This window comes from Abramis brama (genome assembly GCF_963993115.1).
Source record: "Abramis brama genome assembly, chromosome: 25".
NCBI lineage: Eukaryota > Metazoa > Chordata > Actinopteri > Cypriniformes > Leuciscidae > Abramis > Abramis brama.
Genome location: NC_139987.1, coordinates 28756773 through 28784765, shown reverse-complemented (window position 1 = coordinate 28784765; position 27993 = coordinate 28756773). Strand labels below are relative to the sequence as shown.

Here is a 27993-nt window from a genome sequence, read left to right as displayed (position 1 = left end):
AGGCAGCAATCAGAAGATGCGCGCCGCCATTGTTGACATTCTTTTGTGCGCTGGAGAGACGTGCGTTCATGTTCACTAGCGCGCGCGTTATTGTTTTGTTGCATTTTGTCATATAATATTTATTGGAAAATATGTATAAATATGTAGTATCGTTTAGTTATGGGTGATGTGAGTGCCAATAAAACACATTAAAACTGAAAAATTCCCAGTTACAAAAAACAATGTCTTTATTTACACTAAATACACATACGGTTTGATGCAAATATTATTACACATCAGCACAAATTATACTCCATCCCAATGAATTGAATTTAAACATAACCTTTTCATTTGTTTCAGATTTCAAAACATGACAATCACATCTCAAACACAGATGATCACTAACCTGAGAACTAAATCACAATGAGTTCAAGAAGTATCAAAATATCATCATCTGAGGACATGAATACAATTATTAGATCTCTTTAAAATGTCAAAAAACGGTGACATGTAAACACAGGTGAGATGACAAAAACACACACAAAGCTTAAATTATCTTATACAATCACATGAACATTATAACAGGATTAAACATGTACCATAAGCACAATAACAAATACAAAAGAAGTGGATTTCCACAGATGTGCATAATTCTTCCCAGATCATCTTTTCCGCTCCCTTTATTCCTCTATGAGAATCACCTGGAATCATATTATATTTCTGATTTGAATTAAGACCTCAGACTTTTATTCGATTATAAACTTGTTTCTGCCACAGAGTAAAAAAACAAAAAAGGTAAACATGACATTTTATCTCACAATTCTGACTTTTTCCTCGCAATTCTGAGAAAAAAGTCGGAATTGTGAACTCAACTTTACAAAAGATTAATTAGAAAAACTTGTAATTACGAAAGTCAGAATTTTGAGAAATAAACTCAAATCTGCGACAAATAAAGTCAGAATTGCGAGAAAATCTTGTGATTACAAAATAATCAGAATTATGAACTAAACTATACAAAAAAAATAAGTCAGAGTTTAGATATAAACTCGTAACTACGAAAAAAGTCAGAATTGCAAGAAAAACTTGTAATTACGAAAAGTTAGAATTGCGAGAAATAATGTCTGAATTGTGCAAAAATCTCGTAATTACGAAAAGTAAGAATTGCGAGAAATAATGTCTGAATTGTGAGAAAATCTCGTAATAACAAAAAAATCTGAATTGTGAACTAAACTACAAAAATTAAGTCAGTTTAGATATAAACTCGTAACTACAAAAATTCAGAATTGCGAGAAAAACTCGTAATTATGAAAAGTTAGAATTGTGAGAAATAATGTCTGAATTGTGAGAAAATCTCTTAATTACGAAAAGTTAGAATTGCGAGAAATAATGTCTAAATTGTGAGAAAATCTCGTAATTACAAAAAAATCTGAATTGTGAACTAAACTTTACAAAAATTAAGTCAGATTTTAGTAACTACAAAAAAAGTCAGAATTGCGAGAAAAACTTGTAATTATGAATTGCGAGAAATAAAGTCAGAATTGCGAGGAAAAATTTCTTAATTGCGAGAAAAACTCGTAATAACGAAAAGTTAGAATTAAGAAAATTAATGTCAGTATTGTTAGAAAATCTCGTAATTACAAAAAAATCGGAATTGTGAACTAAACTTTACAAAAATTAAGTCAGTTTAGATATAAACTCATAACTACAAAAAATTCCGAATTGCGAGAAAAACTCGTAATTACGAAAAGTTAGAATTGCAAGAAATAATGTCTGAATTGTGATAAAATCTCGTAATTACGAAAAGTCTGAATTGCGAGGCAATTCCCTTTTTTATTTTGTTATTCCGTGTTGGAAACAAGCTTGGTCAGTCGCTCGCGGTTTGATTGACAGGTTCCAGGTATAATCGCTATAATGGAGGAAACCTCTAAACACTGGTGGCGCTCAGGGGAACGAACTTCTGGGCCTGACCGGCTCCGATCTCGGCCACGTACAGATCAGAACTCTTCAGGTCCAGGTCCACCAGGTGTGGCTTCACATCTTCAGCCAGCTCAATGGTGCTGATCACCTGACACTGACCGATGATGCCGATGGGCGGAGCCTCCAGCAGAGTGATCTGATTGGTGTTTAACTGGGCCACCACTATGTACTTCTGGTCAGGAGTGAATCTGCGGGTCATAAACACAGAACATCTACAGTACGCATTCAGAAGTCCAGATCAGGGCTCGCCAGTCCTTTAAATCCACAGAAACACAAATACCGTCGTCCTACAATTCAGAAGGCAACTACATATTTTCATCAATAAAGACCGGATTTAAATTGTATATTGCACTGTTATTTGGAAAATATTTTAAGCTATTTTACAGTATTGTACTGTGCTGTTAAATGCATTATTTATGTAAATCATATTTTTATTTATTTTTATGTATATGTAGTATAATTGTTCACTTATTTATTTTAATCAATTAATTTAATTTAAAATGTATTTATTTAAAATAAGTAAGTAAAAAAATGTTTAAAATAACAATTAAACAATAAAATGTTTAATAAATAAATAAACAATACATATTTATTTAAATCTGAATATTTTCAACATTTTAATGTTTACTTTTTATTTCAAACTATTTTTTTTATTCATTTACATTTTATTTGAATCTATTTATTTAAAAACCTTTTTATTGTTTTTGTTTATTTTAATATTTAAACATTTTGTTGTTTACTTATTATTTAAAATTTCTTTTATATTTCTTTATTTAAAACATTTTTTATTGTTTACAATTTTATTTTCATGTATTTTTTTTAATAATTATTTATTTAAACATTTTTCATTATATACTTCTTTATTTTAATGTAACTTTCATGTTCATTATTTATTTCAAACACATTGTTATCGTTTAATTACTGATCTAATCTATATTAATCTAATTTTTATTTTTTATTTTAATAATTTTTATTTTAATTAACTTTAAATGTATTTATTAAAGTATTTGCTTTAATGTTTTTATTTATTTATTTTACTCTGTCGTCGGTCTGCAGTACCTGATGGAGTAATTCCGTAATAAATAAATGTATTTATGTAAGTATGAGCTGTAATGTTTGTATTAATGGTGTGATGTGAGTGACCTGACGGAGTAATCATTTTTATTTTAATTAACTGTCAGTATGTGCTTTAATGTTTGTATTAATGGTGTGATGTGAGTCACCTGACGGAGTAGGGCGCGTCGTCTTTAAAGCAGCTTCCCCATGACCCGAGCCAGTCGCCCGTCACAGAGTTAAACACCTGGATTCGCTTGTTCCCTCGGTCTGCGACCCACACCTGAACACACACACACACACACACTGACCCTTAGATCTGAAGACTGAAGGAGAGACCGGAAATCTTTTGATTGCAGAAGGTTTGCATTAAGAGCAGGAACATGAACTAAAGCCCCCGATGAAACAAGAACACAAACCCTCTGATAGCGGTCGACCGCCACACTGTGAGGGATGTAGAACTGAGCCAGTCCTGGACCTCTCTCTGCGTGCATCCAGAGAACCTGCAGATCTGACACACACACACACACACACACACACACACACACGTCTATATTACCAACGGGACTATCGCTCTACACTGGGCAAGAGGGGACTAGTGTTTCTGCTCATTTTGAAGAATGTTATACAAAATGTTATTTTAAGGTCCCTTTTCATAATATAACTTAAAATATGCATTTTTTTATTTAAAAAAAAAAAAAAACATGCCAAGAGGGGACCTGCAACTCTGACCGATGTCTAAATATTCAACAGGGGACTCCTATAGCCTGCAATGGAACTGTGTGTGTGTGAACAGTGAAGTGAACGTCCCTGAAGGAGGGAACGGAGGACGTAGTCGACGTCGACTGAATGGGGATCACGCTTAGGCAGCCTGTCTTCTTCGTACTACTATTTAATCAAGCCAATTCAACATTGGTGCGCCTGATTACACACTCCGCCCCGCAGAAGCGTAAATACGGAAGTGGACGCACGCACCAGTTGTTTTTCCCTGAGGAGCTGAGCGGCCCCCGGAGTCAGCGGTGGTCCAGTTGTAGTGGCGAGGGGACTACGTCCTCCACTCCCTCCTGCATACGCAACCAGGACGTTCCCTTTAAGTCGTGGACGTCAGACGTAGTCGATGTCGACTGAATGTGGATCTATTTGAAAATGGCACTAGTGCTGCCACCTTCCAGTGCCTAGACAGAAGCTTCCTGATCCCCCGTTGATTTAAGATCACCGTAGGGATCGCAACATATGGACCCAACTAATGGAAACACTAATCACTATTATGGTGACTTTAAATTAAACACATTAGAGTTAAACCTCTGTTAATTCTCAATAAAACTTCTGTAGACGTCTGACAGAAATAAAGTCAGTCTGGTTAGTAATAAGTGAAGCTGGTAATGCTGTTTGTGGAGTTGTTTAATCCTCCTCTGCTGAGATCTTCACAGATTGAATGTCTTCTTTTCTCTTCAGTTGATCTCATCTAAGGCTGTGTCTGAAGTCAGTTGTAGTTCTTGTGTTTCTGCTCGTCTCTTTTTCTGTTCTCTTCTTTCCTTTAGTGATTCTGCTTGTTAACAGGTTATTAAGGCTTAGATGACTCCATATTTCATATACACATGTTTTGTGGCTCAGATAAGGTCCAGGTCTGGTTTATTTCTTTGCTCTTGGCTGACATGTGGCATTGCTATGGCCTGCTTGTGGCCCAGATCTGGCAAACAGGAGTGGGCCACCCAAGTGCCGTCATTCCACACTGTATGTGGGCCAGATCCGTATTCCACAAGTGCCAGATGTGGGCCGGATCCGGGCCGAAACAATGTTGTGTGTTTCAACACCTGAGTGTGATGAAAATCACTGAACTTGAGTGGGCGCCAATCGACAATGAATCGCAAAGCCGCTTTTTTAGAAGGCTCACTGGGGAATGCATTTCTGCAGGGCCCCGGGGCCAGCTGAGAGCCAGTGTCTGTCCAAGGGTTGTCTGATCGGAAAAATGAATGAAAATGAAAATGAATCGCTTAGCCGAGTCTGATGGTCACAGTCAAGTCCGGACTGGTTTGGAAGCTTTATCTGCTTCTACGAACCAGGCCCAGGCTCAGAAGACCACAGACGGACCTGAGGTGGGGCAGCAAGGTGGAGGACAGTGATGTGAGTGTGCAGTGCAACACTTACCTGTCTCCACTGGGGGGCAGGGGATGCGTGAGAAGGCGGATGATCAGGTCTTCGAACCGCACCCAGCTGCCGTCCTGGCGAACAGGAGGGGGTTGAGGGGTGCAAGGCTTTACAGGGTCATACACCGCCAGACTTGCCCTCCTGGGACCCAGGAACAGAGGAATTTGCTCTTTCTTTGAAGTATGGGTATCGCTTGCTCCGCTCTTTTTGGAACAAGAGGTGGAACAGACATACACACAACGAAGACTCCACCCGGCCCTCACCCGGTGGCAGGGAGTGGATCGGTGACCAACTCCAAGAGCATCCTCCTCCATCCGAGTGGCCCGCTCAGGAAAGCTTTCGCTGTCGCTTGCAGCGCCTAAAGCGGGCTGGGAGTCCCTACTGCTGCCAGCTCCATGCTGAGGTCTGGCCGGAGGCTGCTGTGGAGACGAGCAGGCGGAGGAACTGGTGAAGGTGAAGGCAGCAGCTGGCCGCTGGGGCAGGATGTGCCGGATGTTCTCCGTCTGCGCTTGGGCGGCAGAGAACTGTTGGGCGCAGTCCTCCGCCGCGTCGCCGACCAGCCCAACCTGGGAAATTTCGGAGAGCAGGAACCGAACCTGTCCGCCGTATCAACCAGGCTGAGCCAATGATGGTGCTCCTGAACCACTAAGGTGGACATCGTCAGATCGTTCGCGCACGCCACAACACTCATGCCCCGGAGGGCAAGGTCGGATGCAGTACGGTGCTCACCTATGAGCGCACAGTCTGGGCTACCCTCGTACATGTCCACGAGTGCCCTGGCCTGACAGACCTATAGCAGCGCCATGGCACGCAAAGAGGAGGCGGCTTCCCCACAGGCTTTGTAAGTTCTGCCCGTCGGAACGGACGAGAACTCGCAGGCCTTAGTGGGGAGACGAGGATCCCCCCAAAAGGTGCACCTGTGTCACGACAGACCGCTCCACTGGAGGTATAGCCTAGACAGATGGACCAGCACGCTCCACGGGGGACTCCACTAGCTGCGGTGGAAGGGAGGAGTGAGGAGCCCACAGGGAATGGTTACCATGCGAGACATCCAACACTATCCTCATATCACCCATCCCACGCGGCACCCGAGGGCGGGACATGGTAATGGGGACTCCAGCTTCGCGGACGAAGGCGAGACTCGTAAGCCGAGACTTGTAAACTCGTTCTGCTGTAAGCCCAAACACATGATGCAACAATTGTGACCGTCAGAGAGGAACAGGGAACGACCGCATCCAGAAAGGCACAGGTGAAATACATCTTGAGAAAGACGCACTCACACCTGTGTTGCTCTTTTAGGAAATGGGACCGTCACCAGTGCCGGAGCACACAGGGAATGACTGCGGCATCACTGAATCAGCGAACTAAAACAGTGAAGCACTCACTTCTCACCCTCTAACCAACCGTCAAACACACAAACATTAGAAATTTGATGCTGATAAAACAGCAGTTGTGAGCTCAAGAAGCTCGCGATCACCACTGCACTCGTGCTGTAGAAACACCAACGCTGGGAGGTCTTCCCGCAAGAACACAACACACTCGCTTGCTGTGTAAACAGTAGTAACACTTCTAAGACATCCGATCGCCTCCGAAGTGAAAGGCAACTGGTGCGTGCGTCCACTTCCGTATTTATACCCGCGATGAGGGGCGGAGCATGTGATCACGCGCGCCAATGTTGAATTGGCTTGATTAAATAGTAGTACGAAGAAGACAGGCTCCCTAAGCGTGATCCCCATTCAGTCAATTATCACTTTTACTCAGGACATGCTAACTGGCAACGAAGGATTCCATTCATTATGCTAAGCTAAGCTAGCGGCGACCCCGCCAAACTAAAACAATGCATTCTCTGAGGCAAAAATGCATTTGCCCACCGATCTAAATGTCGGAAAGACGGTGAATAAGCCCTATTTAAAAAAACGGTGTTCCTCTAATTTAATGGCACAGCAGAAGCCAGCTGTATATTATATTGGCAACACTTTAAGTTAAAATACACAGACACGTGGAACAATAACACACATGATCCTTTATTGTTAAAGAGAACATCACAAAAGCAAACGTTAAGAACAAACTTTACAGTGAAGTAGGAGACATCTCGTGTTCATCACTTACACTTTTATAATGAACAACATTTACTAATTCAAAGATTCAGAAGTCTTCAACGAGGAAGAAAGAGCAGGTGTAATTTCAAGGATTTTTAATCTGGAAGCAGGACTAAAATATAGCAGAGTATTTTATGTCTTAAACGAGTAACTGGTGTGTCAGGAGAGCATCATGACAGAACACAGATCAAATATGCATGTAGATCACAAGATCAGAGTAAATACGTTAAAATATTACAATGGAAGTTTTATCAACACTTTTTTTTCTTTTCTTTTTTTAACTTAAAAAAATTACTATGTTAAATTAAAAGATTATTATTATTATTGTTTTTTAAAGATTATTTTTGGCCATTTTTAGGCCTTTATTGACAGGACAGCTGAAGACATGAAAGGGGAGAGAGGGGGGGAATAACATGCAGCAAAGGGTCAAAGGTCGGGGTCAAACCCAGGCCCGGTGCACCGAAGAGTACACCTCTACATATGAGCGCACGCTCCAGCATCTGAGCCATCCCTCATCAACTCCACATATCTAAACTAACCTGCAGCTGACGGCACAGTGAATGAACCATGGTCATGGATTCGAGAGTAGAGATTGTTCTTGATATTTGAAAAATAACTCTTTAAACCACTGATCGGTTCATACTTTGAGTAAACAAGATTCATTAAAGCCGTCATGACTTCTTTTCCATAATCACACGGGGAAAGATCATTTGAATACACCTCCATTCTACATCCTTCAATTTCATCATTATACATTTTACATGGTGTATAGTCTATAGGCGCGTCATGACCAGCAAGAAAGCCCATCCACAAAGAATCCTTTATAAACACATCTGAATTGATCTTGAAGGTCTTGTATTTCTCCAGCAAATGATCCAGGTGCCGTAAATACACATCGATTGCAGTTTCGATTTCATCAACATAGTCTGATGCAGGTCTACCACCCTCAGCCTGAATATCCAGTCGAGCCTCATGGATCAGCATCTGGACGTGGAAGGCGGCTCCGTTGACCCAGATGTTAAACCCACGGCTGCTCATCTGTCCGTCATGCAGCAGGGAGTTTCTGAGGATAGTGAGATGGTTGCTCAGCTGATGTTCCAGTCTCTTTATTTCCACCCGTAATCGTTGGTTTTTTTTCATGTACACTTGATGGCGTTTCAGATACTCTGACATTGTGTCTCGGACACTTGAAGCCTTCTCTTCCCCAAACACACGTCGTAACAGGCTGTATGTGTCAGGACTTGGCTGAGTGCTGGCGCTCTTGATGGCGATCTCTATGATCAAGGAAATCACCAATGCTCCAAGTCCAACAGCATTCGGGACTGAAGTCAGTGCACCAATGGCAGATCCAAGACCGCGGGCGTAACCCGGCACCGTGTTGAGCATCTCCTTAGAGTAAGCCTGCAGCACAGCGTTAGAGTCGGAACCAGAATATTTCAGCAGAGACTCATCTATGCCTATATCTGGTAAGTGGCATGGTTGATACTGTAAAACGTGTCTATACATCAAAAGAGCAGACCTGTCATAGTCCTCTTGTGAGTATGAGCCGCCCATGATTGTTCCTCTCGATCTGTGATTGCTCACACAGAGTTCAGATGTCCCCCGACCAGCAGACTGAACACTATAATCACTGAGATCAAATCCAGCCAGCTCCCTATGAAGGTAAAAGAGTAGCAAAACTCCAGGGGGGGGGGGGGGGGGGTGTTCAAACGAGCCGTTTTATTGGTTGGCGCCTAGCCAATGAAAAGGGACTCTTCTATTGTATGTGATGATGTCATAAAACCCTCATCCTCGGGGACGTTCTGAAACGCTAACATGGCTTAATGCAAGGCTGATATTAAAATAAATAAATGATATGAACTCAGGAAACACCATACTAATAATGCATACTACACTGAATAACAGATGAGCCCAGAATATGAATGCAACAAGTTTAAAGACTCGAGTTTTAAAATACCAAACTCAGGAAACATAACAATAAAGTGTACAGAAAAGCAAATGAGCCCAGAATATGAAAGCAATGCGTTTAACTGTACATTATGCATTTTCCTCCCATAGAAAGTCAAGAAAACACTTATTTTACATTTATTCATTTAGCAGCCGCTTTTATCCACAGCGATTACACATGAGAACAACAGAAGCAGTGGAACTAAGAGTAGGACAGCAATATGCAAGTGCTGTGAACCTTGTTTGAACACCACCCCCCCCCCCACCACCACTGAGCTGCAAGAGCACAAGTGAGTTTGGCATCTAATATATCCTAAAAGAGTAGCAAAAGTCAAGGCAGTGACAGATTTGAGAAGTTGTAAGTGCCTAATTGAGGTTGTACTGCGAATGTGAATGTAAGAATAAGTGCAAATATATGTTTCAAGTTTGTGTCTGTCATTGTACTTCTGAGAATGGCATTTTACACATTTGTGACTATTGTCTACGAGTGCAAATCTCAACATTCAACTTCAGATTTTTAGTGTACAGGTTTTCACACTGGAGCTGTGAGTGTAAACTATAGCGTACACATACGAATATTTATCGTACAAGTTCTCAAATTCACATCTACGTGCTCTTGAGTTTTGCTACTCTTCACCTTCATATCTCCATCATATGACCAGGACGACAACAGCCAATCAGAGCTCTAGAAAATGGTTAGGCGTATTTGTTGACTTGTCTCTAAAGTCCAATGTGTTCAAGGTCCAGAAAAACACATTGTGCCGCATGAATCTACATTTATAGTTTATTCAAACACAACCCTAATGCAGTGATTAGAGATTGTTCCTTCATGTGCATTATAAGTGTTTTATAAGCTCCTTAAATAAAGGAAACCTTCACAGAATCCACATCAGAAACAGGACAAACAATCCATACTGTTAAAAGCGCTATATAAATGAAGGTGACTTGACTTTGACAACGGCAAAAACATGAACAGGATATTGACTTAACCCGCGTCAGCATTTACAATATTCTGTGATAAACGGGATTATTTGACTTTTATTTAGGTCTTATAAAGGCATCATGTGTTTAACTGGATCTGTGCAACCGAGGAATTTTTTGCACGTTAATAGTTATTTTTGTTTTAAACGAGTTTATTAAACAACAATATATATAAAAACAAACACACACAAAACACACATACACATGCACACGCACACACACGCACAAACACGCACATACACACAAATGCACACGCACACACACATGCACAAACACACACACAAACACAAACATGCACACAGGGCTGTAATCAACCAAATAAAATCTTGGTCGACTGAAGCAAAGTCCTTTTAGGCAAGTCGTGCCACTCGGCCGCCATCTTGGCAACGCTTCCGGGCAGCTATTTCGGACTAACAAGACCAGGCTCCTATTTAAATGAATGGGCAGAGAGTCAGAACTGCACTTTCACTGGTCACCGGGACATAAAAGCTGCATGTATAGAAACAGCAGTAAAATATGATAAAAATCACTAAAAAAGTTTGATGACTTTGCCCCAAAATAAGGTTTAAAACGCCTTTTTCCTCACAGGTTATATTTTTACTATGTATGCGCAAGGGTTCACGTTCACGACACCAACTTCGTTTACGTCTCTATCCAGAATGCCGGTGTTTTGCCAAGCACTTAAACAGTTATATGTATTTACATGTTTAAAACCTAAAATAAACATTATGTGGTTAAAACACTGAACAGTTGTGATATAGCCTATGAGAAGCGCTGAGCGCGTCTGATCTTTGGCTCAGCGCCAGCCACAGCGCGACAGCACAGACTGAATATGGCAGTTATGTCACGTCACTGTACATTCGCTCCTAGTGGTCAGCTGCTGACTGTTAAAAGCAGATGATTGGCTTTCCAGCGGGAGGGGCGGGACATGTGCATACAGCCGCCATCTTTGCCGTTACGGGTTTTCCTTATATAGTTGTATTGAGGATTGAGGAAGTGGCATGTCTCATATAAATTGTCTCTGACTGAAGTCTTCAAATTTTCGACTAAAAATCAACAAAAAATGTTTGATTAATAATTGGAACAATCATTCCCATCCATCAGGTTCTTATGCAATGCCATTTTTTTTATTTCCCACAGGAAATAGGAAGGACCTTAGATACGACTTGCCACCCTTAGCAAACGGAGATATTTATAGTCCGCTCAGCTCGTAGAACCCTTCAGATTAGCTATGAGCCAGAAAGCTAACGCTACTGTCGGTCGAAGTCCGAAGAGTGGGGAGAGAGCTGTCAGGGAGATAACCTGTGCTCTGACAGGGGTAGAGAGCACTTTAGGAATATACCCATGTCTAGGCTTAAAGGGGGGGTGAATTTCCCCTTTTCACTCAATCTCCTGTTAATCTTGAGTACCTATAGAGTAGTACTGCATCCTTAATATCTCCAAAAAGTATTTAGTTTGATTATATTTATAAAAGACAGATAGGCGGTACCGAATATTTCCAGAAAAAATCGATCGGCTGGAGGCGGGCCGTGTGCTAGCTGCTATACTGTCTAATGGCCGTGTGGGCGAAGCTAACGCTGTGAGCTAACGCGCCACACTAACAACACAGAGACATCTGAAGCAGATACCAGTTTTACTCACCGGTTCCAATCACGACCGCGAACCTTTATCATTGCGACTGCTCTGCTCGATCCATTAGATGCATTAGACGATCTGCAAATCCGTAGATTGTAGTTTGTAAAACAATCAGCTCGACTCGACAAAGGGAACAAAGTCTTACACAGCTCCTTTGATGCTCTACAAAAACAAACTCCATCCACTGGTCCGTTAACACTGGGTTCTTTGGGAATATGTGCATGGTTCTCTTGCCCTGGCATCCAAAAACACACTTATTTGGGGACATTTACTTCCAAATCCCTCAGCCGAGCAAAGCAGCGCTCTGATGGCGAACTGCTTTCACTGTCTGTCTGGTCTACGAGTGCGCGTTCTCCCGGGAGAAGTGCCCTTTGGACCCATATAAGGAAATTCCGCCCTCTCTTACGTCAGACAGAGCCATACTCGAAAAAAAACTTTCCGAAACTTGTGACAAACCGGAAGGACAATTTTTGGCACAGAAATACTCCTTCAAACGTAAAATTTAATTTTTGAAACTTTGTCCATGTTTAGCATGGGAATCCAACTCTTTAACAGTGTAAAAAACTCAGTATTCATGAAACAGCAATTCACCAGCCCTTTAAGGACAGCTCTGCAGTCGTTAGGTCCAAACTCGAGACAGGACGCACTCGAAGACAGCGCCTGCAGATCGCCCATCCTTTTAACGGAGGCGAGCGCCAGTAAAAGAGCAGTTTTGAGCGAGAGGTGCTTCAGGTCGGAGACTGAAGTGGCTCAAACAGGGCGCCCTTCAGTGCTTTCAGGACCGTGGAGAGGTCCCAGACTGGCACAGACGCGGAGGGTTTAGCCTCTTTGCCCCTTTAAGGAAGCGGAGGACCAGGTCGTTTCTCCCTAGTGGTTGTCCGGCCACGGGAGCATGAAATGCTGCTATGGCCGCCACATATACTTTAAAGGAGTAGTTCACTTTAAAATGAAAATTCTGTCATCATATACTCACCCTCATGTTGTTTCAAACCTGTATGAATTTCTTTCTTCTGCTGAACGGAAAAAAAGATATTTAGAAGAATGTCAGTAACCAGGCAGTTTTTGGGTCCCATTGACTTCCATAGTATATTTTTTTCCTAATATGGAAGAAAGAAATTCATACAGGATTGAAACAACATGAGGGTGAGTATATGATGACAGAATTTTAAAGTGGAGTATATCCCTTTAACAGAAGCTGTAAACTGCAAAAACATGAATGTCATTGTTGGTCCTGATAAAGTGAGTAGGCCTACTACTCTTTTAAGCGTGGAGGGGGTGCGATCCCCGAATTATCTGCCAGTGGGGTTAGAAAAATAATCTTGTTTTAAGATTATGTTTTTATTAAGTTTTTTTGAATTAAGTTTTTTTTTCTTACCCCACTGGCAGATAATTTAGCTTGTTTTAAGCAAAAATTACTTAAGTTACTTTCTGTTTATCTGAAAACTAGTAAATGCTAAATCTAGTAAATGCTTCTTGATTTAAGAATTTTTAGATTTTTGGACTGGAAACAACACAAAAATACTAAGTAGGAAAAGCATTTTTTGCAGTGTATGCACATAAATCACTGTCATACACAAACACTCTCGAAGTAATACACAGTCTCACTTGTAGCCATGTCTTTTAACTATTATAATATTTTGAAGGGCAAAAATAGGAACGTTTAATTGGCTTTGCATCATCAGATAACTCGATCGCGTCGAGCTAGGTGATCAGATAGCCAGGCTCCTCAGCTCCACTCACGCCCCGCCTGTTTGTCTATTTTCTGTTATCCGCGAGTGACGCAAGGCCAAGATGGCGACGGCCGGCTCCGCCCACTTTAGGCTTCAAAAATGCTCTTCAGAAACCTACAGGTGACGTCATGGACACTACGTCCATATTTTTTTACAGTCTATGTTTTATACACATACACACTAATAAATTCAGATTACAAAAATCTGTTTTGAATTTTTAAAAATCACAGCTTCATCGGAATGTTACGAAACTATGTGACTTTTATGGTATTAGGTATGTGAACACACAAAAAATATTGAGGTCATGATCCAAGCATGCTAAGTGGTCGTCACACTCTTTGGTCAAAAATGACCCCCATAGGAAATGAATGGGAAATTGTCAAAAATATGAAAACACAGAGTTTTTTTGTGCATAAAATCTACAGAAACATCCACAGAAACCCAAATACCGTCATCCTACAATTCAGAAGGCAACTACATATTTTCATCAGTAAAGACTGGATTTAAATTGTATATTGCACTGTAAAGTAAATAAGTAAACAAAACAGTTTAAAATAACAATAAAACAATAAAATGTTAAAATATTTAAATTAGATTAAAATAAATAATAAACAATACAAATTTGTTTAAATCTGAATATTTTCAACATTTTATTGTTTACTTTTTTTTCTTATTCATCGTCTGGTATCGTTTAAAGCCCTTTGAAGCTGCACTGAAACTGTCAAGTTGGACCTTGAACCGTTTGGGTCCCATTGAAGTCCATTATATGGAGGAATGTTTTCATCAAAAACCTTACTTTTTTTGAAGAAAAAAAGACATGGACATCTTGGATGACATGGGGGTGAGTAAATTATCAGCAAAAGTTTTTTTAAAAGTGAACTAATCCTTTAAGTGTAATTTTCCCTTAAGTTTGCCCTTATGTTTCCCTTAAAAAAAATAGTTCCCTTTAAAATGAAAATTCTGTCATCATATACTCACCCTCATGTTGTTTCAAACCTGTATGAATTTCTTTCTTCTGCTGAACAGAAAGGAAGATATTTAGAAGAATGTCAGTAACCAAACAGTTTTTGGGTCCCATTGACTTCCATAGTAGGAAAAAAAATATATACTATGGAAGTCAATGGGACCCAAAAACTGTTTGGTTACTGACATTCTTCTAAATATCTTCCTTTCTGTTCAGCAAAAGAAAGAAATTCATACAGGTTTGAAACTACATGAGGGTGAGTATATGATGACAGAATTTTCATTTTAAAGTGAACTAATTTTTTAAACCTAAGCGTGTTGCAGAAAAAAACCCTTAAGTGTTACTTAATGGTTTCTTAACGTGAAACGTCATAAACACTTAGAATTTCCCTTAAATGCTGTTTTTTCACTTAAGTAATCCCTTAAAAAGCGTTAAGTGTTGCATAAAACCCCTTAACGGTCATTTCCCTAAGTATAACTTAAGGTTTGGAAATCTTAACCTTAAGAGTAACGCGGACAAAAATAAGATGACATGGCTGAATTTATGGAGCCAGCTTATAGCACTGCATTTTTTTGCAACTGGGAGTTTTCAGACGGTAGTGGGAGATGTTTTCCACGTGCATAAATTATCTGTCAGCAGAGTGGTTCACCGGGTTGCGGGGGCTCTTTCCCGTCATTTAACCGCAACAGTCAAAAACTATTTTTCTTTTACCATATTTGTCAAGAAGAATCAATTTCTCCTCCACTGTCCAATCAGGCTTTCTTTTTTTGTTTTCTTTATACATTCCGATATCCTAGCCTACTTTATTTGATGAAACTGCGAAAGTGTTCTGTTTCCTTTGGCTTGCTCAGTTGGGGATATTTGGGGATATTTAATTGAATTAATCAATCAACAATACTATTGATCAGCCTAACCAAACGTGGGCGTTTTCCACTAGAAACAAACATTGATGTATTATTTTAATTTAATACTGTGAAGCTGCTTTGATACAATCTGTATTGTGAAAAGCACTATATAAATAATCTAGACTTGACTTGTTTTGCGTATCTATGGCAACAACAGACTTTTATAACGTGAATCCAGGATCACTGTTGTGAAACACTTAAATGTTTCCCTTACCTAAGAGAACCGTTTAAGAGATTATATGCAACACCCTTAAAGGGGACCTATTATGCAAAATTCACTTTTGTATGGTGTTTGGACATAAATGTGTGTTGGCAGTGTGTGTACACAACCACCCTACAGTGATAAAAATCCACTCACTCCTTTTTTTTTTTTAATCTCCATAAATCAAAGGCAGTCTCTCCAAACGACCCGTTTTCAGAATGTGGCTTTAGTGACATCACTAAAGCCACAGGCCCCACCCACGAGTGTTGACTGACACCGCCGTTATAACTTAGACCCGCCCTGATCGAGTTCACTACGAGTTGTACACATCAGCCATTACTGCAGCTGAAGCTTCAAAGCATCTCCCAAGCGTTGAAGGTGTTGTAGCTGGATGTATTCATTCACATAGCTCTCTTTATTTACTCTTAAAATCTGCCAGCCAGTGAAGACGAGGTGGATTAATTTTGTTATCAAAGAAAATGCTCCTACAACTCTACAGAAATTTATGTAAGTTACTTATGCACTTCTTATATTGTTTACTCAGCTCTAACAGTGATTTTCTGAAGAAAAACTGATGCTTCATCTTTTGTGTGACATACAGTAAACTTTATTAAACTCATCAGTATATTTTGTGTCATCATTCAGACAATTAACGTAGATCGTCAGACGGAGTCCTACAGCAGGCTTGCATTAATACAAGCAATGCCAAATAGGTTATAATCGTAATTAACCCTCTGGGGTCTGGGCTGTTTTGGGGGCCCTTGAGATGTTCTGACATGCCCTGACATTTGTGCTTTTTTCAGATGCTTATACACATATTAATGGCAAAGGTGTAAATTCACTCTATAAAGCACAAACAGGGCTACCATAATATGTAAGCCACGTGTATGTACATGTTTTCATTTTTGAGAGAATAATGTTTATTGAAAAAACTAAAAACTAAAATTTCGGAAATAAGGCCACAAAACACATAGTAAATATGTGTCAATAAGACTTTTGACTAATGGATGTCCTCGCCTAGAGTTTTTTCTTCAAAATTATGTGAAAATAGTCTTGCTTTATTGTTCACATAAAACTTTCCTGTAGCTTTCCTGTAGCTCAAACAGTAGAGCGTTGGCGCTAGCAACGCCAAGGTCATGGGTTCAATTCCCAGGGAAAGCAAGAACTGACAAAAATGTAAAATGTGTACCTAGAATGTAATGTAAGTCGCTTTGGATAAAAGCGTCTGCCAAATGCGTAAATGTAAAATGTAAATGTAAAACCATACATTGATTTAAATTGATGTAAAACAGGTTTTGCTTGGAAAGCCAATATGCGAGGGGGGCGTGAACGAGGAGTGGTTTACACCTGAGAAATACAATGTCCCACCCACTCTGCATAATGAGCCATGCATTCAGGTGTGAAACTGACTGAGCCACAATGCAAGGACAAAAGATATATTTAGAAGAAGACTTATATATTGACAATTTAAGATTTTGCTTACATCTATCTTGTAAATATGTTTTGCTATTTTATTAAAAAGGTTACAATTACAACAATAATTACAATTTCAACAATATTTCAAGTGTACTCTTTCTTTGTAAAAAAAAAAAAGATTATAGGCCTACATTTTATCATATGTATTCATTAGTTTGAATATAGTCAACATTGGAACAGCTAACATCTTAGTTGATGACTTTATTTTTGACAAAAATAGTATTGTATATATAGAAATTGCTAAACAAAAGCTTATTTGACATGGCAGTATATTCTACAGTAAAAACTGTACCCAAATCTAGTCAACAAGATGTTGTCTTTCATATTTCGCCTGACTGTAATGTTGTTTTCATGAAATATTAGGGCATATTGTTAATTTGCAGTTTAATACGTTGCTTATACAAATAGCCTACATTTTATTTCAACATATTTCAGTCGATTTTTACTCATCTCAGTATAGCAATACAGTTTGCTAAAACTTCATCATTCATTCACACACGCGATTTAAATGTAACTTCTGGCAAAGATGAAGTTGACGATAGGCTATTGACTCGCGATCTTCGCAGTAGGCTAGTGAACGCACCAGAGAAAAGCACATTTATTAGGCTACATAGTTTTTTGTTTTGGATGGTTTTGTTTAGAACCAGCTTTCTGTAAATATATTTCACATTTTTTAGACATGTGAGGCGAGTAGGCTACGGTCTGGTTCATGATGATCTTCAGTTCAAGCACCTTATGTTGTGATTGCTAGCCTATATTTACTTTAAATCCAGGAAATTTGTTAAATGAAAAAATTATTAAAATAAGATACAATTGATACAAAACGAAATTCGTTTTAAAGAAAGGATTTGTACTTTCTGTTTTGAGGTCTCTGTGAATGTTTTAAAGTCTTTTAGTGCTTTTTTTAGAGCGCTCGCATCCATAATGGAGAACTGTCACGTAATATTGTTTTTTCCTCATAAATGCGAACACGAAAAATAAAAGACAAAAGACTTTTAAGTAAAACTTACTGTGAAATTGTGTCCTCGGCGGAATTCGCTCTTCAAAATGCTGCCGTTCGTCGTCTTAGGCATTGATCGGGGGGCGTATGCGATGCATACTAGATCACCTAACTATTTACATGTGAATCGCGCCGGGGGGCGGGGCGGCCTCAGCTCATTTAGAGATAATGAAGGGAGAAGGAAAAACGGTACCTCTCCTTGCTTTCAAACGGATTACATGAGTTGAAAACATTTGTTTTTTATATAAATTACTTCATTTAAAAGAAGAGATTTCAAGCTTCATAGAGACATATCTCACGTGCCTGTGTGAGAAATATTCGCTGAGTTATGATTCATTTTCGGACGCGTTTCAGAATGGACTACACTGGCAGAGAGAAGGCAGAACTCGCCTCGTGTTTATTTTTCTTTATTTGGCAAAAAGCACAACACTTTGTTTTTATTGTAAGTATACACAAAAATAATACACATTTAACAGAATCGATTGATGTATGAAACTTGTTTGTAAAATCAAAGTCAAAAGAGTATTCCGGGTCTCAATTCAACTCATAAGGAAAAAAGCGAACGGATCATGCCGGCGTGATTGCCGACCTCTGAGGGTTAAACTAAACTATACTTTTTCCAACTCCATACAGCATCTATTCTCTGACTCTGTAGGCATTTTTATGGTCGAAATGAACACCATTACTGTGACTGTCTGTTTTATTATTATCATCTTCCCTGTTCTAACTCTGATCGCGGCTGCTTAGGCTCCGCCCCCTGTGACGTGAACTAGCAGCTCATTAGCATTTAAAGGAGAAGGACTAAAACAGTGCATTTTTCACAGACCCAAAAAATTATGATTTAAACGTGCTGTAAATAAAATTCTGTTGGGTATTTTGAGCTAAAACGATACTTGGTTACTCACGTAACCTCGGTTCTCTCTAGAGAGGGAACGAGTATTGCGTAAGGAACTTACGCTACGGGAAAAGTCATCTTTTCTCGAGATACTGAAGCCAAAAATTATCCTAATTTTTCATATTTTGTCAACGCAGTGCAGCAGGCGGCTAGCTGAGCTAGAGCGGCATACTACGCGCTCATTGGCTGCCGTGCGGCAACTGCTTGAGCCTATCGGTGAGCCCTGGCGTGACGTCACGCCCAATGAGGGTAGCGTGCGCCCTCGCACGTCACAGCCCGCCAGAATGGCCGGCGTCAGAGCGTATAAAAGGAGGGCTCGGAGGCTCAAACTCTGGTTTCTGTCGAATGAAGCGACATGAGCTCGTGACGCAAGCACGGCAGAGAACGCAATACTCGTTCCCTCTCTAGAGAGAACCGAGGTTACGTGAGTAACCAAGTATCGTTCTCTTACGAGAGGTTCTCTCATATTGCGTAAGGAACTTACGCTACGGGAACCCTTTGTCAACGCCATGCGCGCCATGCATCCACACATAACTCCAGGGGGGGGACCCGGGGAGTGAAGAGTGGGGAGAGAGGTGGCCAGCAGTGCGGGCCAACACATGTACATAAGCACACATAGGGAGAAAACAGAGCGGCGCAGCCGGTCTGTATATAAGAGCTTTCCCTGAAAGTGCAGCTCGACCAGAAGAGTCAAATCTAATATCCAGCCTGCGAAATGAGCAGGGCGTGAACATGACTTTAGACTGCAAGAAGTTTAGCCTGCAGGGCGGGAACTTCCAGGTTATAAAACCTAACAAATGTAGACGGGGAGGCACAGCCCGCCGCCATACAAATGTCATGAATGGAAATCCCACTGGACCATGCCCACGATGAGGCAACGCCTCTGGTGGAATGAGCCCGTATGCCCAGAGGGCACTGCAGGTCTTTGGACGCGTATGCTGTCGCGATAGCGTCCACAATCCATCTGGATAGCGTCTGTTTCGAGGCGGCGAGACCCTTGGTGCGCCCACCAAACGAAACAAAGAGCTGCTCTGAGAGCCTGAAGGCTGCAGAGCGCGTAATATAAAGCCTTAACGCCCTGACAGGGCAAGGGAGGTTATTATCGACCTCGCTGGCTGCCGGCGGCAGGGCTGAGAGGGAGATAACCTGTGCTCTGAAAGGAGTACCCAACACTTTAGGGACATAGCCATGTCTAGGTTTGAGAATGACTAACGAGTCGTTAGGTCCAAACTCGAGACACGACGCGCTAACTGATAGCGCATGCAAGTCACCCACACGTTTTACTGAGGCGAGGGCCAGCAGAAAAACGGTTTAGAAAGTGAGGTATTTGAGACCCACAGAGTCTAGCGGCTCGAAGGGAAAAGCTTTAAGGGCCTCCAGGACCAAAGACAGATCCCATATCGGAACCGAAGGTGGCCGCGGAGGGTTCAGCCTCCTGGCGCCTCGCAGGAAACGGGTAATGAGTTCGTTTCTTCCTAGTGCGCGGCCGCGCGCCGAGTCGGCGAACGCAGCAATCGCCGAAACATACACCTTGAGCGTGGAGGGGGACCTGCCCGCGTCCAAGAGCTCTTGGAGGAAGTTCAGAACCTGTGGAACCCCACAGGACTGAGAGTTCAAACTCTTCCCTGCACACCATTTGTTAAACACTGACCATTTAGACGCATAGAGCTGCCTCGTCGAGGGGGCTCTGGACTGCGAGATCGTGTTAACTACCCCTTCTGGCAGATCAGCGAATATTCGTTGATTACCCACGCATGCAGAGACCAGCGCTCTGGATGGGGATGCAGAATTGACCCTCGGGCTTGAGAGAGACGGTCTCTCCTCGCCGGAATCGGCCACGGGGCTGTGTCTGACAGGCTCACCAGCTCCGGGAACCAGGGTTGGTTCTCCCAGTGCGGGGCTATGAGGAGCACTGCGCAGCGCGTTTCCCTGATCTTTGCTAATACCTGAGGCAGCATTGAGATCGGGGGGAAAGCGTACAACGGGACACTGGGCCAAACTTGGGCCAGCGCGTCCTCGCTCTTCGAAAAGAACCTTTTGCACTGAGCTTTCTCGCTTGTGGCAAAAAGGTCCAATTTTGCTTCACCGAAGCGGCGCCACAACGTCTGTACCGTCTGGCTGTGTAACGCCCATTCCCCTGGGGGAACATTGTCCCTGGACAGTTTGTCCGGGCCGTCGTTCAGGTGCCCGGGCACGTGCGCGGCTCTCAGCGAGCGCAGCGAGCCCTGAGCCCAGACCAAAAGGCGTTCCGTTAGAGCGCGCAGGGCTCTGGATCTGAGTCCGCCCTGTCGGTTCACGTAGGACACCACTGACATGTTGTCTGAGCGAACTAGCACGTGGTGTCCCCGCAAGTATGGGAGAAAATGCTTCAAGCCTTCTCGACCGCTAACATCTCCAGACAGTTTATATGGAGGTTCCGCTCTGGGCCCGACCAGGGGCCGCAGATTGGTCTGCCCTCGTAAAGCGCTCCCCAACCCATGTTGGACGCGTCTGTCGAGACCACTTTGCGGTGTGAGATGGCTCCCATCGTCACTCCCTGTCGGTACCATTCGGGCGCTAGCCAGGGCTGCAGGGCTGAGACACAGACCTGAGTCACGCTGACTCGAGCGCTGCTCGAAACCCACGCTCCGCGGGGTATTTTCGATTTCAGCCAGCATTGAAGCGGGCGCATTCGAAGTAAACCCAGCTGTAGGACCGCTGCGGCTGATGCCATATGGCCTAACAGCTTCTGGAAACGTTTCAGAGGGAGGTATCTGCCCTTTTGGAAGGATGCGGCGAGGTGTCGAACACAGCGCGCGCGCTGTTCTGACAGCCTGGCCGTCATCGCCACCGAGTCCAGTTCTATTCCTAGGAAGGAAATTGACTGACTGGGGATAAGTGAGCTCTTGGCCCAGATCACCGAAAGACCCAGGCTTTCCAGATGACTGAGAAGCGCTATCTTGTGAGAGATGAGTTCCACTTTTGACTGCGCTAGAATGAGCCAATCGTCCGGATAGTTCCGAATTCGCATGCCCTGTTTTCTCAGGGGAGAGAGAGCTGAATCCATGCACTTCGTAAATGTACGGGGTGCTAGGGACAGGCCGAACGGAAGGACGGTATATTGATACACCTGGCCATCGAAGGCGAATCTCAAGAATGGCCTGTGACGGGGTATAATCTGGATTTGAAAATACGCGTCTTTCAGATCGAGAGATATGAACCAGTCCCTCGGGCGAATTAGCGCGAGGATCTGCCTGGTCGTAAGCATTTTGAACGGCCGTCTCATGAGAGCCCTGTTCAAATGTCTCAGATCTAATATGGGTCTGAGCCCACCGTCCTTCTTGGGCATGAGGAAATAACGGCTGTAAAAGCCCGCCTCGGTCAGAGAAGGAGGAACTCTCTCTATTGCCTTTTTTCGTAGCAGCTTCGCTATTTCTGCATGAAGCAGATGGGCTGCTTCTGCGTTCACTTTCGTTTCGGTCCGGGCTTGAAAGCGCAGAGGCCGACGACTGAACTGTAGCGAATAGCCCTGTATTACCGTGTCCAGCACCCATGTCGACACACCCGGAATAGCTTTCCATGCATTTGCACTCATAGCTAGGGGTCGAATGGCCTCTGAGTCCTGCCCGCTGCATAGCGCGGGACGAGGGACCTGCAGTGGCGGGCGCGCGGTGCGCGCTGAGACAGTGCTGCGAGACGGGGACTCGCTGATAGCAGTGACCGGCCGGATTGCGCTGAGAGAGCGCGCGTGAGTGTTTATAGCAGAGTGTGAACGCGGGGGAGCGGGCACAGAACTCTTTATTAAAACACGGTCGGTGGCAGTGGCGATATCTGAACCCTGAATGTGTGAGACAGAGCGAACAGCGTGTGGTTGTGAGCACTCGTGAGCGGGCACATTTCCTACACTTAACACTCGAGCGGCAAGTGCGCGCTTTATGTGAGTGTGCTCTGTGGGGTACACAGGGGGAATTGTGCTTGTGTGTAGAAATGAACACTGGGTCGTGGGCATATTTACTACACTCAAACACCGTCGGCGTGAGCCGAATAACCAGAATTAACACTCTTTTCCAGATTTTCTGGGCCGCTGTACGAACAGCGTTAGTGTGCAGGCGAGCGAGTTGTATAACTGACTCATTGGCTGCAATACACACACTTTCTGCGTGTGAGAAGCTGGCCGCGAGCTCGGATCAGCGAACAGCATAAAAAATTTTGCTGCCAGAGCCGGGATCGAACACGGGTCTCTGGTGTGAAAGCCTGTTATTCTGCCACTGAGCCACAGGGGAAGAGTGCATAGGCTATCGGTTCGCTCGAGCATAAGAGAGTGCGTGTCATGTTTTTCGTCGGCGATAGCGTGCAGACGTGCGTGTATTATAACAGGCTCGTTGCTGCAACATTAACATTTTCAGCCGCCTAAACTCAGAGGGGGCTGAGAAACGTATGGGAATTGGAGAATGGCCCGGCCTCAGCGGGGCTACAAACATCTCCCTCCTCCTTCCGCCTGTGAGTGAGGCACGCGGGGTGCTGAGCATTACTCGTGACCGTCCGCTCTGACATCCCTGAGAACGACGCAGTTTGCGCGGGAAGCGGGGCGAGTAGCCGGAGCGTTGTCATGTTTTGCAGGCGAGCGTGTAAGGTAACAGGCTCGTTTACTGCAATATTAATATTTCCAGCCGCCTGAACTTAGAGGGGACTGAGAAATATGTGAGAAAGGCGGAAGCCAAGCCTCGGTGGGACTCGAACGCTCTCTTTCCTCCTATCACCGGCGAGTGACGGACGCGGGGACAGTAGCTTTCTTGTAACGTAAAAAAAACTAACCCCGCGACTGTCAGCTTCTGCAATCCCTTGTGAGCGGCGCAGTCCGCGCGGCTCGAACAGAGGGAGAGAGTGCGGGGAGAGCGAGTAGCCAGAGAGCGTTATCCTGTTTGCAGGCGTGCGTGTACTGTGACAGGCTCGTTTACTGCAGTATAGATATTCCCAGTAGCCTGAACTAGGAGGGGACTGAGAAATATGTTAGAGATGGAGGTTAGACCGGCCTTGGCGGGTCTAGAACACTCTTTTCTCCTTTCGCCGGGAGACGGCGGGCGGGGGGGAGGAGGGGTAGCTTTCTTGTAACGTAAAGAAAGCTAGCCCCGTGACCGTACGCATCTGCGATCCCTTGTGAGCGGCACGTTTTGCGCGGCTCGAACAGAGGGAGAGAGCGAGCCCCGTAATCATCCGCATCTCTAACACACCTTGCGAGAGGCGCAGTTGCGCGTCTCGACAGAGGGAGAGAGAGAGCGGGGAGTGGTGTGAGGCATTTGAAACAACGCCTCGAGGAAATTTCTCTTTTAGAGAGTGTGTGTCGCAGCGGCGAACACACACAGCATGTAAAGATACATCAGTAAACACATAATGAGAAAGGATATATCGCCGGATAGCTGAGCTGGCACGGCAGGCTGAAGGCGGCGAAGATTCGTCCGGCTTCCTCAGGCTGTCCTAGGCTGGCTCGTTGCTGGTTTCGACGGCGACGGCTTCTCTCAGAGAGCAACGATGCGAAGAGCTTCGCTGAAGAGACAGAAATCAGAGTTTGAGCCTCCGAGCCCTCCTTTTATACGCTCTGACGCCGGCCATTCTGGCGGGCTGTGACGCGCGAGGGCGCGACGTCACGCCAGGGCTCACCGATAGGCTCAAGCAGTTGCCGCGCGGCAGCCAATGAGCGCGCAGTATGCCGCTCTAGCTCAGCTAGCCGCTGCTGCACTGCGTTGACAAAATATGAAAAATTAGGATAATTTTTGGCTTCAGTATCTCGAGAAAAGTTGACTTTTCCCGTAGCGTAAGTTCCTTACGCAATACGAGAGAACCTCTCGTAAAAGAACTTCACATACACACTCTGGGGACATCAGAGAATTATTTTACATCTTGTGAAAAGGGGCATAATAGGTCCCCTTTAAGTTATTCTCTTATGTAAGTGAAAATCGCCCCTTAAGTATCATACTTAAGGGAAAAACTTAAGGTGCTTTATGCAACCGGGCACAGGAACATGAACTAAAGCTCTAAAACAAGAACACAAACCCTCTGATAGCGGTCGACCGCCACACTGTGAGGGATGTAGAACTGAGCCAGTCCTGAACCTCTTTCTGCGTGCATCCAGAGAACCTGCAGATCTGACACACACACACACACACACACGCGTCTATATTACTAACAGGGGACTATCGCTCTACACTGGGCAAGAGGGGACTAGTGTTTCTGGTAATTTTGAAGAAACAAAAATGACATACAAAATTTTATGTTAAGTTCCTTTTTCATAATATAACTTAAACTCTGACCGATGTCTAACTATCCAACAGGGGACTCCTATAGCCTGCAATGGAACTGTGTGTGTGTAAACAGTGAAGTGAAGGTCCCTGAAGGAGGGAATGGAGGATGTAGTCGACGTTGACTGAATGGGGATCTATTTGAAAATGGCACTAGTGCTGCCACCTTCCAGTGCCTAGACAGAAGCTTTCTGATCCCCCGTTGATTTAAGATCACCGTAGGGATCACAACATAAGGACCCAGCCTAGCACAAATTCCACCAGAGCATACGCGTGATGATCCGCTGCGTCCGTCGAAGGAGGGTGTGGAGGAACTCAACAGGGTTCGGTTTAAGAGGGAACTCTACTGGAGCAAGAATTGCACACGTATTCTGTCCATAGGGGGCGAATGGCGTGGCAAGCCGTCACTTCGAACCGGGATCACGGTGAACTGGCTTCATGAGAAGGGAGCCCACGGGAAGCAGCGGTTCGACTATACAGTGAGGAGAACAAGTATTTGATACACCGATTTTGCAGGTTTTCCACTTACAAAGCATGTAGAGGTCTGTAACTTTTATCATAGGTACACTTCAACTGTGAGAGGCGGAATCTAAAACAAAAATCGAGAAAATCACATTGTATGATTTTTAAATAATTAATTAGCATTTTATTGCATGACATAAGTATTTGGTCACCTACCAACCAATAAGAATTCCGGCTCTCACAGACCTGTTAGTTTTTCTTTAAGAAGCCCCCCTGTTCTCCACTCATTGGGTCTCATTCATGAAACATTCTTAATATACGAGTAAATATGTGAGTGATTTGCGCGTAAAGAGACATTCCCGAAAATTCTACTCCTGATTCACAAATACTTCGTAAACGTCAGATTTGATAGTGAAATGTGTGTGTGTGTTAATGAATTCCAATCAGTCGTAAATGGGACGCGCGTGCACGCTCATTCTCAATTACCATAAATCCCGCCCATTAAAACTGACTGACAACTATATATGGGCATCATTTATGACACCAAACGAAGGATTTCAACATGTCTTCTCAAAAGCGAATGAAGAAGAGAAATTTCTCAGATGCAGAAATTGAAGTTTTATTATCAGAAGTTCATTCAAAACGCCACAATTTATTTTTAAGCGTACACAGTGGCGTATCAGGTCCTAAAAAGAGGATTTTTTAGGTAAAAATGCTTGGCAGCATATTACAGATGCAGTTAATGGAGTTTCATCTGTTAATCGAACAGTCCCAGAAGTGAAAAGAAAATGGTTCGACATGAAGCTTGACTGCAACACTTGTAACTTGCGGACTTGTAAAAAAAAAAAAAAAAAAGAATAAACAGCTTGAATATAAAAAATAAATAAAAATAAAATAAAAAAAAGACTTGCAGACTTGTGTTCCGTATGCAGATGCTATTACTGGCTCTCGTAATAAAAGTAAAAAGAAAAACTGTATGTAATTAATAAATATAATATTTTTTCAAAATGCTGTGTAAATATGTACCCGATTACGGTGAATTAAAATGCAGCCTTATTAATGAGCAAAACGTTTGGATGTTAAACGCACTATTTACGCGTGGCTGGGAGCAGGTGTAGATGTCTTTCGTACCAACTAACATTTGGGAAATACAAACATTTTAATGAATCCGAAAATTTACGCCAGAACCAATTTACACACGATTTACACAAAAATTAGTTCTGCTCGTGTTTCATGAATGAGACCCATTACCTGTATTAACTGTACTTGTTTGAACTCGTTACCTGTATAAAAGACACCTGTCCACACACTCAATCAAACAGACTCCAACCTCTCCACAATGGCCAAGACCAGAGATTTGAGTAAGGACATCAGGGATAAAATTGTAGACCTGCACAAGGCTGGGATGGGCTACAGGACAATAGGCAAGCAGCTTGGTGAGAAGGCAACAACTGTTGGCGCAATTATTAGAAAATGGAAGAAGTTCAAGATGATGGTCAATCTCCCTCGGTCTGGGGCACCATGCAAGATCTCACCTCGTGGGGCATCAATGATCATGAGGAAGGTGAGGGATCAGCCCAGAACTACATGGCAGGACCTGGTTAATGACCTGAAGAGAGCTGGGACCACAGTCTCAAAGAAAACCATTAGTAACACACTACGCCGTCATGGATTAAAATCCTGCAGCACGCAAGGTCCCCCTGCTTAAGCCAGCGCATGTCCAGGCCCGTCTGAAGTTTGCCAATGACCATCTGGATGATCCAGAAGAGGAATGGGAGAAGGTCATGTGGTCTGATGAGACAAAAATAGAGCTTTTTGGTCTAAACTCCACTCGCCGTGTTTAGAGGAAGAAGAAGGATGAGTACAACCCCAAGAACACCATCCCAACCGTGAAGCATGGAGGTGGAAACATCATTCTTGGAGATGCTTTTCTGCAAAGGGGACAGGACGACTGCACCGTATTGATGGGGCCATGTATCGCGTAAGGGAACCTAGGTTGTTCGTGGGAATTTTCCCATTCATTTAAGTTGCCATCGTCAGCCTAGGTAAATCGAGGTCTGCATGCTCGAAATGGACAACACAAGCTGCTTATTCCAAGGGTGGCATGGATGTTTTCCAAAATCGCACATAAAGTAGCCAAAAATACCATAAATTACCATAGACCATGTGTGGACACCTCTGGGGGTGCCAGTGCACTACGGGGCGGTCCACCAAGTGCTTTTGGGGTCCACTAACTACCTATTCTTCACCATAGTCCTCAGTACC

At 43.2% G+C, this 27993-nt stretch overlaps 1 protein-coding gene across 2 annotated transcripts in view; it reads right to left on the bottom strand.

Moving 5' to 3' along the window:
• Positions 1–202: 202 nt before the first annotated feature.
• The window catches only part of LOC311076082 (NHL repeat-containing protein 3-like), an 82513-nt gene continuing 54722 nt past the window's right edge, over positions 203–27993 (bottom strand). For both annotated transcript variants that reach the window (XM_084103963.1, XM_084103964.1), the window contains exons 5-7: positions 3429–3520; positions 3180–3292; positions 203–2144 (exon numbers count right to left, since the gene is read on the bottom strand). In XM_084103963.1, the coding sequence (XP_083960089.1) occupies positions 1904–2144; positions 3180–3292; positions 3429–3520 (446 nt within the window). In that variant the 3' untranslated portion in view covers positions 203–1903. The remainder of the gene's footprint in view (positions 2145–3179; positions 3293–3428; positions 3521–27993) is intronic.